General features: G+C 41.2%; 1 protein-coding gene across 1 annotated transcript in view; it reads right to left on the bottom strand.

Moving 5' to 3' along the window:
* suclg2 (succinate-CoA ligase GDP-forming subunit beta) overlaps positions 1 to 18128 on the bottom strand; it is a 94561-nt gene that overhangs the window by 46125 nt on the left and 30308 nt on the right. Inside the window, exons 3-9 of the mRNA XM_079579316.1 lie at positions 17385 to 17484; positions 16356 to 16446; positions 14863 to 15015; positions 13036 to 13125; positions 12195 to 12291; positions 10263 to 10424; positions 7717 to 7859 (exon numbers count right to left, since the gene is read on the bottom strand). Of these exons, the coding sequence (XP_079435442.1) occupies positions 7717 to 7859; positions 10263 to 10424; positions 12195 to 12291; positions 13036 to 13125; positions 14863 to 15015; positions 16356 to 16446; positions 17385 to 17484 (836 nt within the window). The remainder of the gene's footprint in view (positions 1 to 7716; positions 7860 to 10262; positions 10425 to 12194; positions 12292 to 13035; positions 13126 to 14862; positions 15016 to 16355; positions 16447 to 17384; positions 17485 to 18128) is intronic.

The raw sequence follows: 18128 nt of genomic DNA, 5'->3' as shown, positions 1-18128 counted from the left end.
GCACAGCTTGTCCAGGATCACAACAAGTGAAAGAAAACTGAAATATGAACTGCTAAAGTAAAACAAGTATTCTATGCATTTCAGAGCTTGTTTACATAATACATAATTGGACAAAAGGGGACAATATATTTTGTTGCTTGTAAGAGAGTACATTACCTGGATAATTGCAGTCAAATTGCTATTGACATTTATTAGTTTGCATAAAATCATACTGCCGTTTCCCCAGTGTTACGATTCCTCTGATTTGAAGTTAAGCCAAAGTTAACATGATTTTCAATTCACTTTTTTTGCTGCTTATGCGGACCAGTGAAGAGCATCACGAGGGAAAAGAGCAATCCCACAAACAAGAGTTTGGTTAAAAAGGGGGGCACAGGTGATTTAACCATTTCAGATTCACTGAGCTGGAAAGAAGAGTCTAAACTTTGGCTGGAGGGCGGTGCGGGGGAGATCTCTGGGACAAGCATGATCATTTTGTACAAACATCAAAGCAGCAAAGATGCCGAGAGATTTTACAAGGCAAACTGCAGATTAATCATCTACACACAAAGGAGCGCCGCGGCTTTCCAGGAGCTCACACGCGTGCTCTCCGAGGCTTTTGCACATGTGCGTTTGAGCTGCACGCCACTCTTTCCCAGGAGGAGATGAGTTGAGCTTTTGCACAGCATAAGCTGGGCAGCATCTCAGGCAAGTCGTAACAAAATGGAAAGTCACATTAATTTCTATTCATTTTCCCATGCTCATCCTGGCCTATTGTATATGTTTTAGGAAACCGAAAAAAAAAAAAAAAAAAAAGCGGTGTGGAATTTGTCAGAATCTTTGGCAAAATTTGAAAACAGGACCAGGCTCAAAAAGAACATTTGTGAGCTGAACTGAAGAAAGTGGCATGAGTCAGGCTCAGCTGTGCCAGGAGGAATGGGGACTTTCATGTTCTGGTGAAGCTAGTTTAGGGGGGAAATAAATCCTTTTATGTCTTCTATTAATAGGGTGTGTTCACATTCTAGAATTTGATGTGATTATCTCAGATGGAGGGCAGGGGCCAGCACAGCTCTATGGGAGAGAAACTGTTTTTGAAACAAATTACCATTATCTGGTAGTGACGACCTCCACAAACCTGCTTTTAAATCTTTTGGCTGAATGTCTTGACAATTATTGAGCACATGTTTTTGACTATTGTCACCACATTTAGATATCTTTATGAGAAATAACCACACTTTCATTTACTGTATGTACAGACAGAGAAGATGCTAAAATGTATTTCTGTTTTTTGTTTTCTTTGAATAGGCCAAGGAATGACAGACATACATACCATACCATAAAACAAAATGAAACATCTGCATTTAGATGGCTACCATAGGGATCACCATATTCTTAGATGCACAGTGTCTCAATTTTAACTGAAGGCTCTTTACAGTGTTGACATGTCTTGTGACTCTAAGGGTAAAATGGTAAATGGTAAACTTATATAGCGCTTTTCTACCTTTATCCGGCCCAAAGCGCGTTACAGCAGGGAACCCATTCACACAGACACTGGAGGCAATGAGGGTGAAGTGTCTTGCCCAAGGACACAACGACAGTGGACACCTTCAGGAGCTGGCAAATGTAAGGTGGCCTGTGCAATAAATTGAATATTCCTATCCACCTTATTCCTGGGGTGGCTCGTGTAGAAACGAAGATGGGGAGAATTTCCGGTGAGATGCCGGAAGTCACTCTGAGCCATAGGTTTATATTGGTTTTCAGGGCAAGTTTTCGTTTTACATAGTGGTATATTTCTACATTTGAAGATGATTTTCTTAATGACCAGCCTTCGTAACGTTTGAAAAGATGGCCTCGCGCAGCTCTGGAACACGTTTCGCTTTTCGCGGTTCAATTAAACAGAGAAACAGAGAAAATGATATTTGTGGCTCTGGAACATGCAGTGCTAAAACCGGGCTTAAACTGTGACATGTTTGGGGCGATTTTGAAGTTGCTCAATGCTACTGACTCACATAAATTTACGAAGAAAGCCTTCGCCCACGGAGGTAAACAAACCCTGTTAACACACTGACTGACCTGCTCACACTGTACGAGTGACATGAACCGAGCCCTGGAGGCAATGCAAGCTGCACTGGGTTTGAATACATTGCATTTAAAATTTCTTCGTTATACAAAGAGCATTCCAACTTTTTTCTGGTCGTAAATGCGGTGTATGTAATGATGCTTCATAAACAGACTGTAGCTCAGTTTAATCTGAAAATGTGAAGATCTCCACGGATATTTGACCAATCAACACAAAACAAAAAGACTGTTTTTATGCTGACAATCCATTCTCTAAGCTTTAAAGCAGTACTAAGTAACTCTTCCCCCTAGAGGCCATAAGCGCAACTGCAGGTGTAGTAGCAAGTTACGATTTTTTTATTTATTAATTGTCATGGAGAGTAAATACTACGCTGACAGGAAAGGCGAAGGGAGAGAGGGTTACTGTGCAACCAATTATACAATGGAAATATTATTTTCACTCAAACTTGGCTGTAAATACTGTTTAAAGTGACGTTAGCCCGCAGTTAGCTTTTCCCGTTAGCATGTTAGCTTCTTCTTCGTGATTACATTAGTGTTGCTTTCTCCGCACCGGGGGCAGTCAAGTTGCAAACATGGTTTTCTGGCCAGAGACACCAGGGGGAGATGAAAGACCCTCCAATCATCCCATAAACACTTGTATTACCCCCACAAGGACAACGGAAAGGATTTATTAAGGTAAATAAGTTACTTAGTACTGCTTTAAGTGCCACATCTGAGTAAAGTCTTTATTGTGAGTAGCTAATCACGGCTCATAGTTTCGTCTCAGCTGTTACAGCTTGTGTTCCAACATAGTCTACACCTCTAAAGCTCATAAAAAGTGGATTCAAGCAAAAGGCCTCCATGAAAACAATCAGCAGCCCCGGTCATACCGGAAATTGCCCCCATCTTTCACGCAAAGGCTCATGGGGCGTAGGAAGGTGGATAGAAATAAACCATTGTAGAATGTACTACTAGCAAATACTGTCCATAGACTAACTTTATATTTACTCTACATCCTCTCTCATCAAACAGACTTCATGTTCTCAATCACAAGATCCATAATTCTAATTTTTGGTCTTCCTCTTGATCCCCTCCTTGTCTTCAAGATCTATCGTTATGGCAATTCCTATTCATACATTTCACTCAACTTATATCGCATTGTGTGACAAGATAAGAAAAATATATCAAAGAACCTTATACTTTATTAATGACAGCAATGGCACAGCTTGGATGTGGTAATAATTTAAAAGGGGTGATACGACGTCCAGTAAAAAGACACAGCGCTGTTGCTTATAAAAATTACAGGAAAAAGCCCAGAGCCCTGAGAACAAAATGGATGGATGTTGGACAAAGCATCCATCTGCCACTCGCTTTATGGCCCTGGCACAAAGCAATAATAAGGTTATTTGGCTGTCGGTATTTGCTGCCTGCTCTGGCTCCATGCCTACAGGTGCTGCAGGGGGAAACCTCAATAAATTCAGTCAGTCTGTCAACAAACTGTTCTATACGTGGATATTAAGAAAGCAGGGCTATTTATTCTAGCACGGAAAATAAATATGTCCCCGCTTTTAAAAGCCCGGGGCCGAATTCAAACAACGCTGAATGCTTTTGGATCCAGCTGAGTTACACGGCACAATACACAGTGACTTATGATTCATCTTTCTTCCAATCATTTCCCCTTCCTGTATTGTGGTACTCCGGCGGAGAGCTTTTCTCATCCGCTTCCACTTCATTTTTCCTCCTGAATATAAGCTAATGAACGGCAATAGAGAACACAAACTGAAAAAAAAAAAAAAAAAAGAAAGAAAGCCTTTGTCGTCCCGAAGTACGCTCTCGGTCCGATTCTATGACAGCGCGACACTCAACTTCACAACACTCAGTACAATGCACCATAGACTTCAAAGCTCAGAGATGGAAAAAGCCAGAGAGAGAGAAGAAAAAAAAACAAACATCCGCATAAAAAGTGACTGTGGAAGATAGAATGACACTCGTGCTTGTTTTAAGCCAAATGTATGACGTCATTAGAGGTGGATATTACCTGCCGCATTGGTCGCAGGGAGCGCATAAATCACTGGAAGGTCCCCAATGAAAAGCCCGTATTCATGTATGCAGGTGAACATTACCCCCCCCCCCTCAAGCCGCATTGAACTTATTTCTTCTGCGGCGGCAAAGGAGGAAATAAGCCTCCTTAATGGTGTGTGCTGAGAGACGCATTACAACGGCAACCGGAATTGGCACACTTTTCATTTTCCAAAAGCAAAATAAATAAATAAATGATGTACGATGCAAGCAAAGCAGGGAGCAAAACCTCACCGGAGAGTTTGTCTTTTTTTTTTCTTCATTTGAAGGCTGTGACTTTCTAGAATTGGAAAAGAAAAAGGCACTTACGTGACAACTTATTGACACAGTGAATCAATAATAGTTTGCCTTGTCGCCTTCTCGAAGCATACGGCACGATTATAATTTCAATTTCTGCTCATTTTTTTTTCTTTTTTTTACTTTAGCTGTGGTAATGTGAGCGTGGAAAAAAAGCCAAATGCAAATAAGCAGTGCCTTCTCGCTTCTTATTGTGAAATGATTAACATTCCCTTCACAGATCAGAGCAGGTTTCTTAGCTCCCTTGGTTGAAATGCTAATATGCTTCCAACCTAGTTTAATGTCAGTCCTATTCTACTTTTCCCTCCTGTTAGGGAGGAGCTGGCTGTCTCCATTTCCATACATAGCAGCATGAACAGGCAGAAGGCTTTCTAACCCATCTGGAACGAGGGAATCAAACCAAGACCGAGAAGAAGAGAGGAAGCAATGGGAGGACGGCCAAGGAGGAGACTAGTGTCCATGCGGGGGTTTAGAGACCAGCAGTATAATGAATATAGACTATACCTCCCGTCTTTGCTTGTGGAAAAACAGTTCAATAATTGTAGATAGCACCCCTTTTGAGCTAAAAGTGACAAATCTTTGTAGTTTCTCTCCCCCACATCGATCGCAATTCGTTTTTATCCACCAGTTTTTCGGTCTAGCCAGTCAGTATCACGCGGGACTAAATAGACTCTACACACAGTGGAAATGTGAGCACGGCGATGCATCACCTGCTGTGCCTGTGTGGCAGAGTTTTGACTATATTCATCTATAAAAGAGTGAAACAACATGAGGCACAAACGGTTGCAAAATGCCGCCATTTCCGAGCTCTCCACTAAAAATGGGTGACGTGAAAAGCTCAGCTAGGACTATTGACTTGGAATAAAAGTGTTTGAGTTAGGAAAGGAAGTGCATCTGAATACATCAATAATTGTGCTATTAGTGGAGATTTCTGTACAGGCCTAAAACAAAGTCTGCATGGGGTAAGCAGCCGTTGCTAGCAGGAACCCTTTCACGGAGAGTTGGCGCTTTGGTTACAGTTGTGTAGCTTCATAAATGCATACAGTGTTCGTAAACTTTACATTTAAAGGTTGTCCTCTCGGTCAAGGAAGTGATTTTTCATAGGTCGCTCATGTGTCGAAATGTATCACCCACTTGAACTATCTACTCACGATCTATGTCAAAGACTTTGTTAGGCCATATGTAAATGTGGTGTTAAATATCAGGCAGATGAAAGCCATACTTTTTCAACTTTTACAACACTGATTGTCATTAAAGTATATTCATAGATTTAATATATAGCAATAACACTGGACGAACCAGATTCATTTTTTCAAAGCAATGGTTCTCAACTGCTATTGTGTCGGGACCCACAATCCCCCTGGGAAGCATATTGTAGAAACAAAAGAATATAGTAAGGGCTATGCTTATTTGAAGGCACCCCACACTAATTTAGACATGAACATGGGAAAGGGAACAAAACTAGAATTAGGACTGGGGTGGAGGGCACTGTGTGGCAGCTAGTCCCAGGACCCAGGACTGGTTTTGGCTTTGGGGTGGAGGCAGATGTTGGGGGGGTAACACCTCAGGCCCTGCAGGTTTGTGCCGGACCGGACGCCGGATGGTGTCAGTGACAACACATGATCATTCATTTAATTTAGTTCTGTTTGCAAGTTTCACTTAATTTAGCATCAGCTTCATTTAATATTTTTCCATGTGTCTTTTCTAATGTGTTCTGTGTCGTCCTCACTTATGTAAATACGCACCTTATCTGTCCACCACTCTATGTATGTAATGTGTATCACTTAATAATAATTGAAAGATATTTAAATGAATAATATATATTGTTGTTTAATAAGCATTAAATAAGCCACAAAAGCTGAAATTATGAAAAAAAACAACTCAATAGTAGCGGTACTTTATATCATTACTTGTCATATCATCATTAAAAGAAATGTTTTCTGGGAAAGGCTCACGACCCACTTTTGGGTCTCGACCAACCAGTTGAGAACCACCTTTTTCAAGTGTTAGCACATATGCTAATTTTCAACACTTGTCCATAGGGGGCTTTTAGGTTACAATAGCTAAAACACATCATTTAAAGGAATAGGCCACTGTTTTTCCATACTGAGATAGGTTCTTACTTGAGCTTAGGTACTGTTTGAGTTCTCTGCTAAAGATGTTAATATTAGTCTGCAGTTTCAGTCCAGTTCTACAGCGTAGCCCCCTTGAAGGAGAAGCTTCACAAAATAATATGTGATTAGTGTGCTAAAACATAACTTAGAGCAAAGTACAGTATGTTCACTACACAGTATGGATAGAGCAACTAAAGAAACAGATCCAGCATAAAAGCAGCATTATATTCTGAAGGTCTGAATTAATCAGTATTTATAGTTCTTGAATGCAACTTTCATTACAAGACATAGAAAGCTGAAGCCTAAAATATGACGATCAATCTTTTGTTCTCACCTTCGGTACAAGCTGCATTAGAATCACTGTCAGACTTGTATATGCACATAGTAATGTGAAAACCAAAGACACCAGTGAGCAGCGAGACAAAATCATATGAGACATTCAGACTCCAGACACACGTCGCAGCGGCTGACATGGAACGCTGTATCCTGTTACCAAGTCTTTTAACTTCAGTGTTAGCCCCCCAACTGTTGCAACCATGCTGAAACTCCACAATGCAATCGTTTTACAAATAATTGCAGCCTGAAGTGAAGCCGACGTTCCAAACATCCAAAGGCGGTCTGATGGAGTTGGATGTGAAGCAGCAGAGCCTGTCAACACACCATCAGCCCCTCGCTATCGTCACAAGGCTGGCTTTGTTTGGTTTGGACTTATTAGCTTTCTGCACACAGAGCCAAATGACTTGTAAAACACCCGAAGCTGCTGCCACTCAGAGACTTTGGGAAGAGGGCTTTCATTAAAATTCGTATATGCGCTTATTATTTTGCCCCCCCCCATTAATATGCATGTGAGCACGCCGGACACCGCACGTGCAATGATGAGTTCTGTGAGGCGCGTGTTTATTACACTGTACTGAGGCGCAATTCATCATGGCAGAGAGACAGAGAATGATGGCGCGTAATCGTACTCCTACTGAATGTGCTTTTGGAGTCAGACATGGACATATGCCAGGGTCCCCCAGTCTAATGAGCGCTGCTGTGTCTCTGACTGAGCGTTAGGCAGAGAGACAGCGCTCCTCGCCGACAAGATACATGACTGCAAAGCCAATGAGTTTCACAGCTAAATCCTGACTTACAGAGTACCTTTTACTTTTTAATGATCAAAAGAGCAGTTAAGTTTGTTGTTTTCACATACCTTGGGATCTGCCGTGAGCAGTTTGAAAGCTTCGTAGACCTGTCTCTCTTTGACTCCTCCCCCCAGGTCCAGGAAGTTGGCTGGTTTTCCCCCATGCAGGTCAATGATGTCGCAAGTGGCCATGGCTAATCCTGCCCCATTGACTGCAAGACAAGAAAAACAAAGTTAAATATTGTGGTCCGCAAGCGGGATACTAGGAACTACTGGTACTTTGCCTCACAGATGATGTAGTGTCTGTTAAGTTTTTAATAATAAATAAGAGGCTTGAAAAACAAGTAAGTAGTAGTAGTAAGTAAGTAAGTATATGTCAGAGTATGTAAGTAAGAGTAAGTATGTATAAGTAAGTGTAAGTATGTAAAAGAATGTAAGTGCAAGCAAGTGCAAGTTAGATAAAGTAAGTACAGTGGGGGAAAAAAGTATTTGGCCGAAATCCAATAGAAAGTCTATAGGAAACTGACCAAATACTTTTTTCCCCACTGTAAGTAAGTAAGAGTAAGTAATTGTCGGTAAGTAAGAGTAAGTAGGTAAAAGTAAGTGTAAGTGTAAGTGCAATTAAGTGTAAGTATAAGTAAGTGCAAATAAGTGTAAGAAAGTATAAGTAAGTGTAAGTATGAGTAAGTAAGTGTAAGAAAGTATATGTAAGTGTAAGTAAGAGTAAGTGTAAGTAAGAGTAAGTAAGTACAAGTAAGTGTAACTAAGTGTAAGTAAGAGTAAGTGTAAGCAAGAGTACGTGTAAGTAAGAGAAGGTAAGTATAAGTAAGTGTAAGTAAGTATAAGTAAGCGTAAGTGTGAGTAAGAGTAAGTAAGTGTAAGAAAGAGTCAGTAAGAGTAAGTGAGTGCAAGAAAGCATAAGTAAGTGTAAGTAAGAGTAAGTATGAGTAAGTATAAGTATAAATAAGTAAGAGCAAGTAAGTGTAAACATGTAAAAGAAAGTAAGTTTAAGTAAGTAAGTGTAAGTAGATACTGTAAGTGTAAGTAAGAGTAAGTATTTAAGAGAAAGTAAGTTTAAGAAAGTAAGGGAGTAAATAAGTGTAAGTACAGTAAGTAAGTGTTAGGAAGTAAGTGTAATTGTAGGTAAGTGTAGGTAAGTGAGTAAGTTTGAGACCTTGAGCTGTACTGTAAATCATTCTCAGTGGACACACGGGTTTATGAAATCAGGTTGAAAACAACTGACTACAAAAACGAGCGAGAAGTCGTGGGGGTTAAACAAAAGCATGGAGGGAGACCTAATAAAGAAAACATTAAAACAGTGAAGGAACCACTAAACACCAAAAACACTTTGTCCCGAGAGTTGCATTTGAACCAAAGACATGCAAAGCGCTCAGAAAGAAAATCTCCTCTTTTTCTTTTGAAATTGCATGTGCGGCAATTGAAAATATTCAAATCAGTATTGGGCGCTTGAAGTCGAGCAACAGGGAGAAAATCTGATTATGACGCTACTCACGACTTCAGAAAAAGAGCGCTGATTAAAAGGCAGTCTGCTGCGCCTTTTTGCGGGGCTATGTCATCATTTAGCCAGGCGCCAGACCGGCTCTCCTGCTGAGATGTGTACACGCCAATTGCACAAAAAAATGTCTTTGCTCATTTGGTTTAGCCCGAATGAACGCGTGTCCTGGCGAGTTCCCGACTGAGGTCTCAATAAGAGGGAAATTAGCTCTAACAGCTGCAATTTCAGTGGCACACGGCCCTCTCACAGAACCTGCCGAGCCTTAAAAGCTATTGTTGCTTCAAGAGACTTAGGAAGCACCAGAGTGTCAGGTGTGGGTGGGGGTACAAGTCAAGCAGCTCATGTGTTTATCAGAGCTTGTAGTTTGGGACGAGAGCACCTGTTAGTGTTGCGATGCACTGTAAGTGCTTTGATTTATGACAAGAGAGGGGCCCTTTAATGAGAATGCTAACAATCTGGCTCACTGGAGACTTTCTGGGTGGATTATAGCTAATTAGAACGCATTGGATACGGCAGCCATCCTTCTGGAGTCCTCCGAAAGCTGCTTGTAATGTGGACTGGAAGAGCGCCCAGGCTGTTTTTAAGTCAACCAAGTTTTAACTGAGACCAAAAACTTACAGCACCTATGAGAATTGTTAGAAGATTTGGAATATTTACAGTTACTGCTAACACTGTGCATAGCTTCATACAGGTCTTTATTGTCAAGGTCAGTTTCTGGTAACGTAAGACGTATCCAAGTTTCTGTCAATTACAAAGAAAGAAACTGTCCATGTAGCGAAATAAAACATGCAGGAATCTCCAGTTTCAAGATGGACTTTTTTATAATTATTTACCGAATGCAAGTAAATAGAGGTGCGTTATTAGAGAGATTATTAAAGCAAACACCAGCAGTATTATATGGATAATGCATCTTTATCTAAACCTGTATTAATCACAAACACAAGGAAACTGTACTTTGGAGCTTTATTGCAAAACCATTATTCACCTTCCTTTACTGTTGACTGATGACAATAAAATTGTTGTGAAGACTAAAAAATGCCACTTTCTGTTCTGTTGCTGCCTTGTTTACATCCACACAGGCTACCCTCCAGCCTCTTACCAAAGCAGGCGATGTTTCCGTCGAGCCCTATGTACTTGAGGTCCCACTTGGCAGCCTGCATCTCGGTGGGGTCGCTCTCGCTCATGTCGTCCATGGCGAACACTGCCTTCTGACGGAACTCTGCGTTGTCGTCGAAGTTGATTTTGGCATCAAAGCAAACCACTTGGGTAAAGGCAGGGAGAGTTGAGATGACACAGAGCGTTAGAGAGACAGACAGCAAAACAAGAGAGACCTGAGTGGGAAGGAGTGGGAATCTCAATAGAAACTAACTTTGAGCAGGGATAGTGCTCATAACCTTAGTACTGTAATGTACCGTATTTTCCAGACTATACGTCGCACTTTTTTTCCATAGTTTTGCTGGGAGTGCGACTTATACTCAGGTGCGACTTATATATCAAAATATATCATTTCACATGTTAGTTATTTTCACACTGACAGCCGCCAGAGGGCGCTCTAGGCTTGTATCAGTATCTGCTACTCCTGTAATCGGTAATCGAGCAGCTGAAAGAAAGTTTGGAGTGAGCGAGAAGCGGAAGTTACTCTTAGAGAAGAAAACAAAACAAAGCTAATCACGGGCTAAAAGCTAGATGGCCACATCTAGAGGAACGAGTATGCAAATGAGAGCTTGAAAAACATGCTGTCGGGAGAGGCTTGTCAACGGTGCAGTTACGCCTCCGTGCTCAGGTAGTTGCCAAGGCGATTTCAATGGATTTAGTTATTTGGAGTGAGATCGAGTGTTTTGTATGTTCTTTCTGCTATAGTTATCTGAACAAGTTCCCAAATGAGAGCTTGAACAATGTGATGACGGGAGAGGCTAAACGATGCAGTTATGCCTCCATGCCCAGGTAGTTGCCAAGGCTGGTGCGACTTATAATCTGGGGGGACTTGTATATGTTTTTTTTTTTCTTCTTCAATATGCATTTTTTGGCTAGTGCGACTTATACTCTGGAGCGACTTATCTGGAAAATACAGTAATGCAGAAATACTGTAATCCCTTTTCCCTTGCATTTGGAAATTTAACCAGAAAACTCCAGACCCAAGTCTACCACTGCTTTGTTCATGTCAGTCACCGATAGACTGATCATGCAGCCAGTTATCACTTGCAGGGCGACAGTTGAATTCTAATGGCATAAAATATCTGTTTGGGCAGCTTGTCGTTTTGCACAACTTCACACCTTACTTTTCTCCTTTCATTTTCTCATATCTAGGCCACATATTGCACGTCAAAAAGCAACAGCAAACTAGTGAGAACATAAGGCAAGATAACCTAACTACAAAATTATAATCATTATCTATTATTTAGTTTCTCTATTATCCACAAAGTATTTCAAGTAATCAAATTAGCAAAATCTGTGAAACTGTGTCCAAAACATCATCATCTAAGATGCATTGGCTCACATGTGACAAGCAAATGAATGACTTGTATTGATGTGAAAATGAGCTGCAAGTGAAAACATTTGCTCATTTGTAAGGCGTGTTCAATTAATATTTATGAGATACTATAAAACAAGGGACTTCCATTGTCAATTTTTCATAATCCATATTTAGAACAAGAGTAACCGTCTGGGGAGACTGCATAACGTCATAACTGTCCACAGGCTGTGCTATAATGTACCTCAAAAAGACAGAGGAAAAACAGGCGTAGCGTGAGTTTAACACTTGCAGCATCACAACAATCTCTAACATGCTGAGGAGAAGCGAGTTTAATTTTCCTTGGTACAAAGTGTAAACACAGAAAAATCAGACTTCTTGCTGCGATGGGTTAGTCGACAGGGTATGAGCAGATGAGAGTCAATGAAAGTCTGGGAACGACTTTGTGGGAAAACGCTAAATATTAAAAACTAAGCCCAATAAATGAGAGGTCACAAAAGAAGCACAGATAGCTAGGTAGATTAATTAGATCTGATAGATAGATTTCCAGGGCACATGTACCTTGTCCTTGAGGAGTCTCTCCAAACGGATTGACTTCGACTTGTGTGGCGTCGACTTTCAGGAACAGATCATAGAGCCTCTTAATCTGATCAGCTGCCTATGGAACCACAGAAGATTATTACCTGAGCATAACCCTAAAAACAACATTTAACACGTGTACTTACATGAAACAAGGGCAAATACTTTTGTGTGAGCAGAAGAGGTGACTCTGTAATATTTATACCAATGGCTCTAATATTTTTGTCATAAAATGAAGTTCTGTGTTACGGTAATCCTTTAATTAGATAAGTATCTTTTACAGACACTGTAAAAACTCAGAACTGCGGCTTTTCTTCTGGGAACAGGGACTCATTAAACTGATTTAACTCTATTTGTTATGTCACAAATCTAAGCTAATCTGATTTCTTCAACCACAGAGACAATAGCAAGGAAAAACAATGCTTTGAAACTCACCAGCACTTATTCTAGATTATAGTACATCAATGCCGTATCGCAGCAATAGTCAGAGACATACCCACTTGACTAGTAAGACATTTATTGTTTAAAGACTGTAAAGACAGTGAGTGTATTACACAAACACTTTGTTTTTAACAATACTTAATGTCACATGTTGCTCAGTTTTGTCTTGTTTTTTTATTCTATCCCTGTGGCATATGATCTGTGCGTCACAGCCAGAAAAAACATCACCCACGTGGCAATGTGCCAAATGTAATGGCACTTGACAATATTCCATAGCAAAACTAATGATGGGAAAAGCATAGTGTGTTGGGGAATGAGCATACGTCCCTTTGTGTATACATCTGCACTGCTCTCACTTTGCATTGTGCCTCGGTGCTGTTACCTGTGTTTGCAGAGGTCCTTTGAAACCCAAATTAGCTGCCATCCGGAGTGCCTGTTCATCCTGAACTCCTTGGAAAATATCTATGACTTCCTATAAAAGAGGCAGTCAGAAAAGAAAAGAAAGCGATGATGAGAAGTACTACCAAATAATGGACAGTAATAAGTGGCTATGCGGATGGAATGCAATGTGAAATAGTTGAAAGAAATTAGGTACATCAGAGTAGGTCACTATATTGAATAAGTTCCAAGTTATTACATTTTCTATAATTCAAAAATAATATTGCAGTGCATAAGCCGACTGGGAAGCAATGGGTGTGCCATTCTGTTAAATCCGCAGCGCTACAGCAGCATGTTGCCATCCATTCCTTTGCAATATCTAGTACTATGACAGACACTGTATCTTTGCACAATCTTTGCAATCTGTGCAAACATCTGCAAACGAGGCAGAGAAAAAAACAAGCAGAAGAATATGCTGGTAGAATCTCCATCTGTAAGGCTTACTTTGTACATCTGTTAACAATGATGAGGACCTGTTTTATATCCAATTATTTTGGGAATCGAACCAAATGACAACTACTAGTGACGGCCAAAAAACTTGGCGCTCCGGAACTTGTATCGCTCTGCCTGAAGCAGATAGCTTCGAAACACTACGCCGAAGCCTGTCTCCTAGCTGGTCACGTGACAAAAGTCTCTATTGTCTTGAAAAGTGCTTCAGTCTGTAAGTTGCATATCAGTGTCTCAAAGCGGGGTCACCGGTTAAGAGTGTTTCACTGTGCTGCCTTGAGCGGCGAGGCGCTAAACCCCGGATGTTTTCTGGTCCATATAACGATGGAAATCATTAGTGATAAATAAATGAGCTGTATTTCCTCCCATTTCCCATTTCCCCTCGTTCATGTGCTGAAAGTGTCTGCGCCAGACTGTGGGCCACTTCTCCCATTCTTTACAAAGTCCTGCTTTTGAAGAGATACAATAGCAGGCGTGGATGGATGACCAGGCGAGGGAAACGTAAGGAGCGCCATCTACAGCAAACAGTGGCAAAATTAGGTCTGACTGAAATAAAATAAAAAGATTGCGAATTGATGCCCTGCCTCTGAGGAGCAGTGCCACTGCAAGTGACTGAGTCGGTTCCGCCCACTGAAGCTCCGTGAAGCACAGACCCACGACACCAAGAAAATGATTCTTATTTATCGGCCTATGATTGATTTGATCATTCAAACACCAATATCAGGCTGCAAATAATAAAACTGACCGTTTGAAACTTGATTGCGTTGGTGCTTCAGTCATGCTTATGAGAAGTCGCAATAATAAACTTTGTCCACAAGAGGTCAGTGTTCAAACAGAATGAAACAGCGCTGAGACTTTGAACCTTACAGACTTTTTTTGCCAGGAACGCCTTTAGGTGTTACGAGGCTTCACTCGCCCATCACTAACAACTACGGATGATGTCACATTCCTATTCATTTGGGGAAAATAAAGTAAGTGTTTATGTTTTAATAAAGCACTGATGCACTGCATAGGAGATATAGTTCGCTGTTTCCATTACAACTTTATTATATCTCTTACCAATGCACTGAAGATGCATTTGGCTATTAACATTCTTGAAGAATACCAAGGATAGAGGATGTAACTTTGCAGGTCTTGAGTGTCTGCAGCCTTTAGTTTTGCGTTAAGTGATGATGACACATGCGCTCTGTTTGGGTGCGCGCACACACACGTCACGCGCCGTGGAGCTTATAAATTTAAAAAATAGAGGCTAAAACTTGCACCGTCACTGTGGTACGATGCATATCGTCAGATTTTTGTACACAACAAGAAATTATTACAATACCTTGAAGATGAGTTCTGGGGATTTGTCAGCCACTTCTTCAATGTCCATGCCTCCCTGGGGACTTCCCACCATCACAGGCCCGTTACAGGAACGGTCCATCAAAATGGCAAAGTAGGTCTCTCTGCTAATATCCAGGGCCTCAGCTACCATCACCTGGGCAAGACCCATTAACAAAGAAAAAGAGGAAAATGGGGTCAGCAAAAGGAGTCGACTGACATCAAGTACTACAACCGCATCTGTTTTCATTAGCTGTTATAGAATAATTAACACAGGCTCATGGATGTGACAGTGCACTAATGAAAGTTAAATAGCAGTCTGACCACAAAGTCACCAGATAGCAAGCATGATTGACACAATGTGTGAAGCATGGCCTGGAGACAATTCCGAACACATTGAATAAGAAACATGTTGGCTGACAAAGCACACAAGCTGAACAGGACAGATAAGCCAACTCAAGCAGGAGCCTCATTTGGGAAGAAAATACTTTGACGGGAAGTCATTAGTTTATGTGGTTAATGGTTTAGATTTTGTTTGAACTTGGATGTGCCATAGCCTGCACACTAATGCACTGCCCGTGTATCGACAGCTCAAGTCTTTAAAGCAATACATGCATTTTAGAACATCATCTGCTGGTCAGTTCTCCCATTTGACTTTTTCGACGAGTAAATGCCAATGTCAGACAATGTTTTCAAATTGCAAATGATTGTGATTAAACTCCCTCCTTTAAAGTCATCCTCTGCAAATCCCATCTTCCTGACTCATTCCCAAAGCAGTGTCCTGGCAGTAAATCCATGACAGCAGTGCTGGTCCTGTTGTAATCTTCAGGACAGGAACCTCAGGTGGATTTGTGATGCAAGCTTCATCAGCAGATTGACAGCAAAGATCTGCCAGTGATTTGACAGCTACAGTTCGTATGCAGTTCACAAGGCACAAGGTCTCTTACTATAATCCCCCAAAAAACGACAGCGCCCCTTTGGGACCATGTCTTTTTGTCCTCAGACTATATGCAATTCCATTTGTATTTTGTTTGTTTTCTTCCTCTGAGACATTCATTTGGATCTTGGAAATGTCCCAGGTGACTTTGAAAAGTGACAAGTGCGGTATATTTGATTCTTCCTAAACAGCGCTGTAGGAGAACAGGTAGTCTGCAGAAATCAACTGAAAATGTTTTGTGAAAGCAGGTGTCGTGTGCATTGTGCGAGTACAGAAAATGAGACTCCTGCTTGTTAGTGGCACACCGAAGAAGTTGTTTACCCAACACTTTAAATTCACACTGGGCCCGGTTCAATTTATGCAATGAAGCATAACACCAGCAAGTGAAAAGTCACAGTAAACAAGAGCGGGCAGCAACTCTTTTAACCTACCAAAACAAAGCATGGAGCCAGACAGCCTTCACAGTCATTAATTTCATAGAAGTGCATTACTGGACTCAAAAGGCCTTGAAATGAGGTCACGAAGAAGAAAAAGTGAAAAACCTGACACATCTCTCTTACCGTCTTGACTTTAACTCCTTCCTGAGGTGTCTGCTTGGTGGTCAGATTGAAGCCCAACATCTTGTTCGCCAGGTCGCCAACCACAGCTGGGCTGAAACAACAAGATAGGTAACGTTACGACTGCTTTGATTGATCTAAAAGAAATCATCCACATGAAACACGGGACAATCTGCACATACAAAAGTCCTTTGAGCAGATGAAGAGAGGTATGCGTGCGCACTTTCAGGACACTGTAACATATTCTGGCATAGCAGCACTTTGAGAAACACTAAAGTACACATCACTGTGAATGAAGCTCTCCTTATTGTAACTCTTTAAAGGCACGCTGCATTCCGGCGCCCTCTGGAAGCCTGCTCCGCTTTTAGAAGTGAATACAAATGAATCCAGAGGTTGAGCTCATCCTTTGATAGATGAGAGGAAGGTGAACCGCGCACTCGTGTCACTGTCTGGGGACGATGAACTTCAGCATGTCTCACTTTGAAAAAGTTTGCGGCTATTCCCAACCAAAGTAGGGTGACAATGATACATGTCTAGAACAACTGTCATAAATCACCATTCTGCCCTAAAGGTAGCAATAAATGGTCTATACCATGGAATATGAGCGAAAAGTGCAGCAACAACACAAAATACTACGTCTATTATTGATAACAAGAACTGTTGTGAACTCAAATTGTGGATGCATTTAGTAAAAAATAAGCCTTAGCAGTGACACCAAATCCCAAACAGCTTGGGAGTTGGGGGAAAAAAAGAAAATCAGCACAGGGCGCATAATACTTCAGCCAAACTCAAAATCCTCTTTTTTAATTGAGGGAAGCTGCAGAAGAAATGAGGCAGTGGAGAAAAAAAAAAAAGAAAAACTGTTTATTTGCAGCACAAATAATCCTAACTGTTCCTTAGTGCCTCAGGAACAGGAACATCTTCAGAGAGCGCTTTGTGCTTCCTCCCTCAAAAAGTCGATGTCACACAAGTAAGAAACAGATCTTCCTTGAACAGTGACGCCGTGTGAAATACTCATGGGGTGTTACTTACTCTTTAGTTAAGTGCACTCCGCCTTTAAGGCCACTGTCAAACACACCCTTGCCCCGACCGCCAGCTAAGATTTGAGCCTTCAGAACAATCTCCCTGGCATCTGTAACAGACAAGAGCAGAGAAAGTGGTTTAATGCTTTAAATTGAAGCCCCAACACCTGTGAGCAGGACAGAAATTGTGAGTCAAGACTGCAAGACGGCACTCTGTGTTTTGTGAGGGTTCACACAATTTGTTCTAAACATGAAAAACAAAGAACTGTCCCATTATTAGTATTTGTCTGGCTATATATGAGGGGAAAGGACACACAGCAGGGGTTCGCAAACTGTGGTTTGTGTCATGCACAGTTGTAGACTCATTCATTAATTTTAATTAGAAATAATTGTATTTAGGCACTCAAAGCTCTTTACATCAATGAACCAGTCATCCAATCACACTCTCATTCATACACCAGTGTCCGCAGACACAGGAGGGTGAAGTGTCTTGCCCAAGGACACAACGACAGTGGGCACCTGCAGGATTTGAACCAGTGACCCTTGTTGTTTAGCTTTATGCTGTTAAAAAAATAAACGGTAACACAGAGGTTAGCGCTTGTGCTTCACAACTAGAAGGTCCCGGGTTCAATTCCCACCCGGACAGGCCCTTTCTGTGTAGAGTTTTCAGCGTAGGTCTCCTCCGGGTATTCCGGTTTTCCATACCACTAAAAACATGTACAATAGGTCAGGATAAATGAAAGTGTATTTAAGA

The sequence above is a fragment of the Gobius niger genome, assembly GCF_951799975.1.
Source record: "Gobius niger genome assembly, chromosome: 20".
Taxonomy (NCBI): Eukaryota; Metazoa; Chordata; class Actinopteri; order Gobiiformes; family Gobiidae; genus Gobius; species Gobius niger.
The sequence above is the reverse complement of the archived record's forward strand: the minus strand, read 5'-3'. Positions and strand labels throughout refer to the sequence as shown.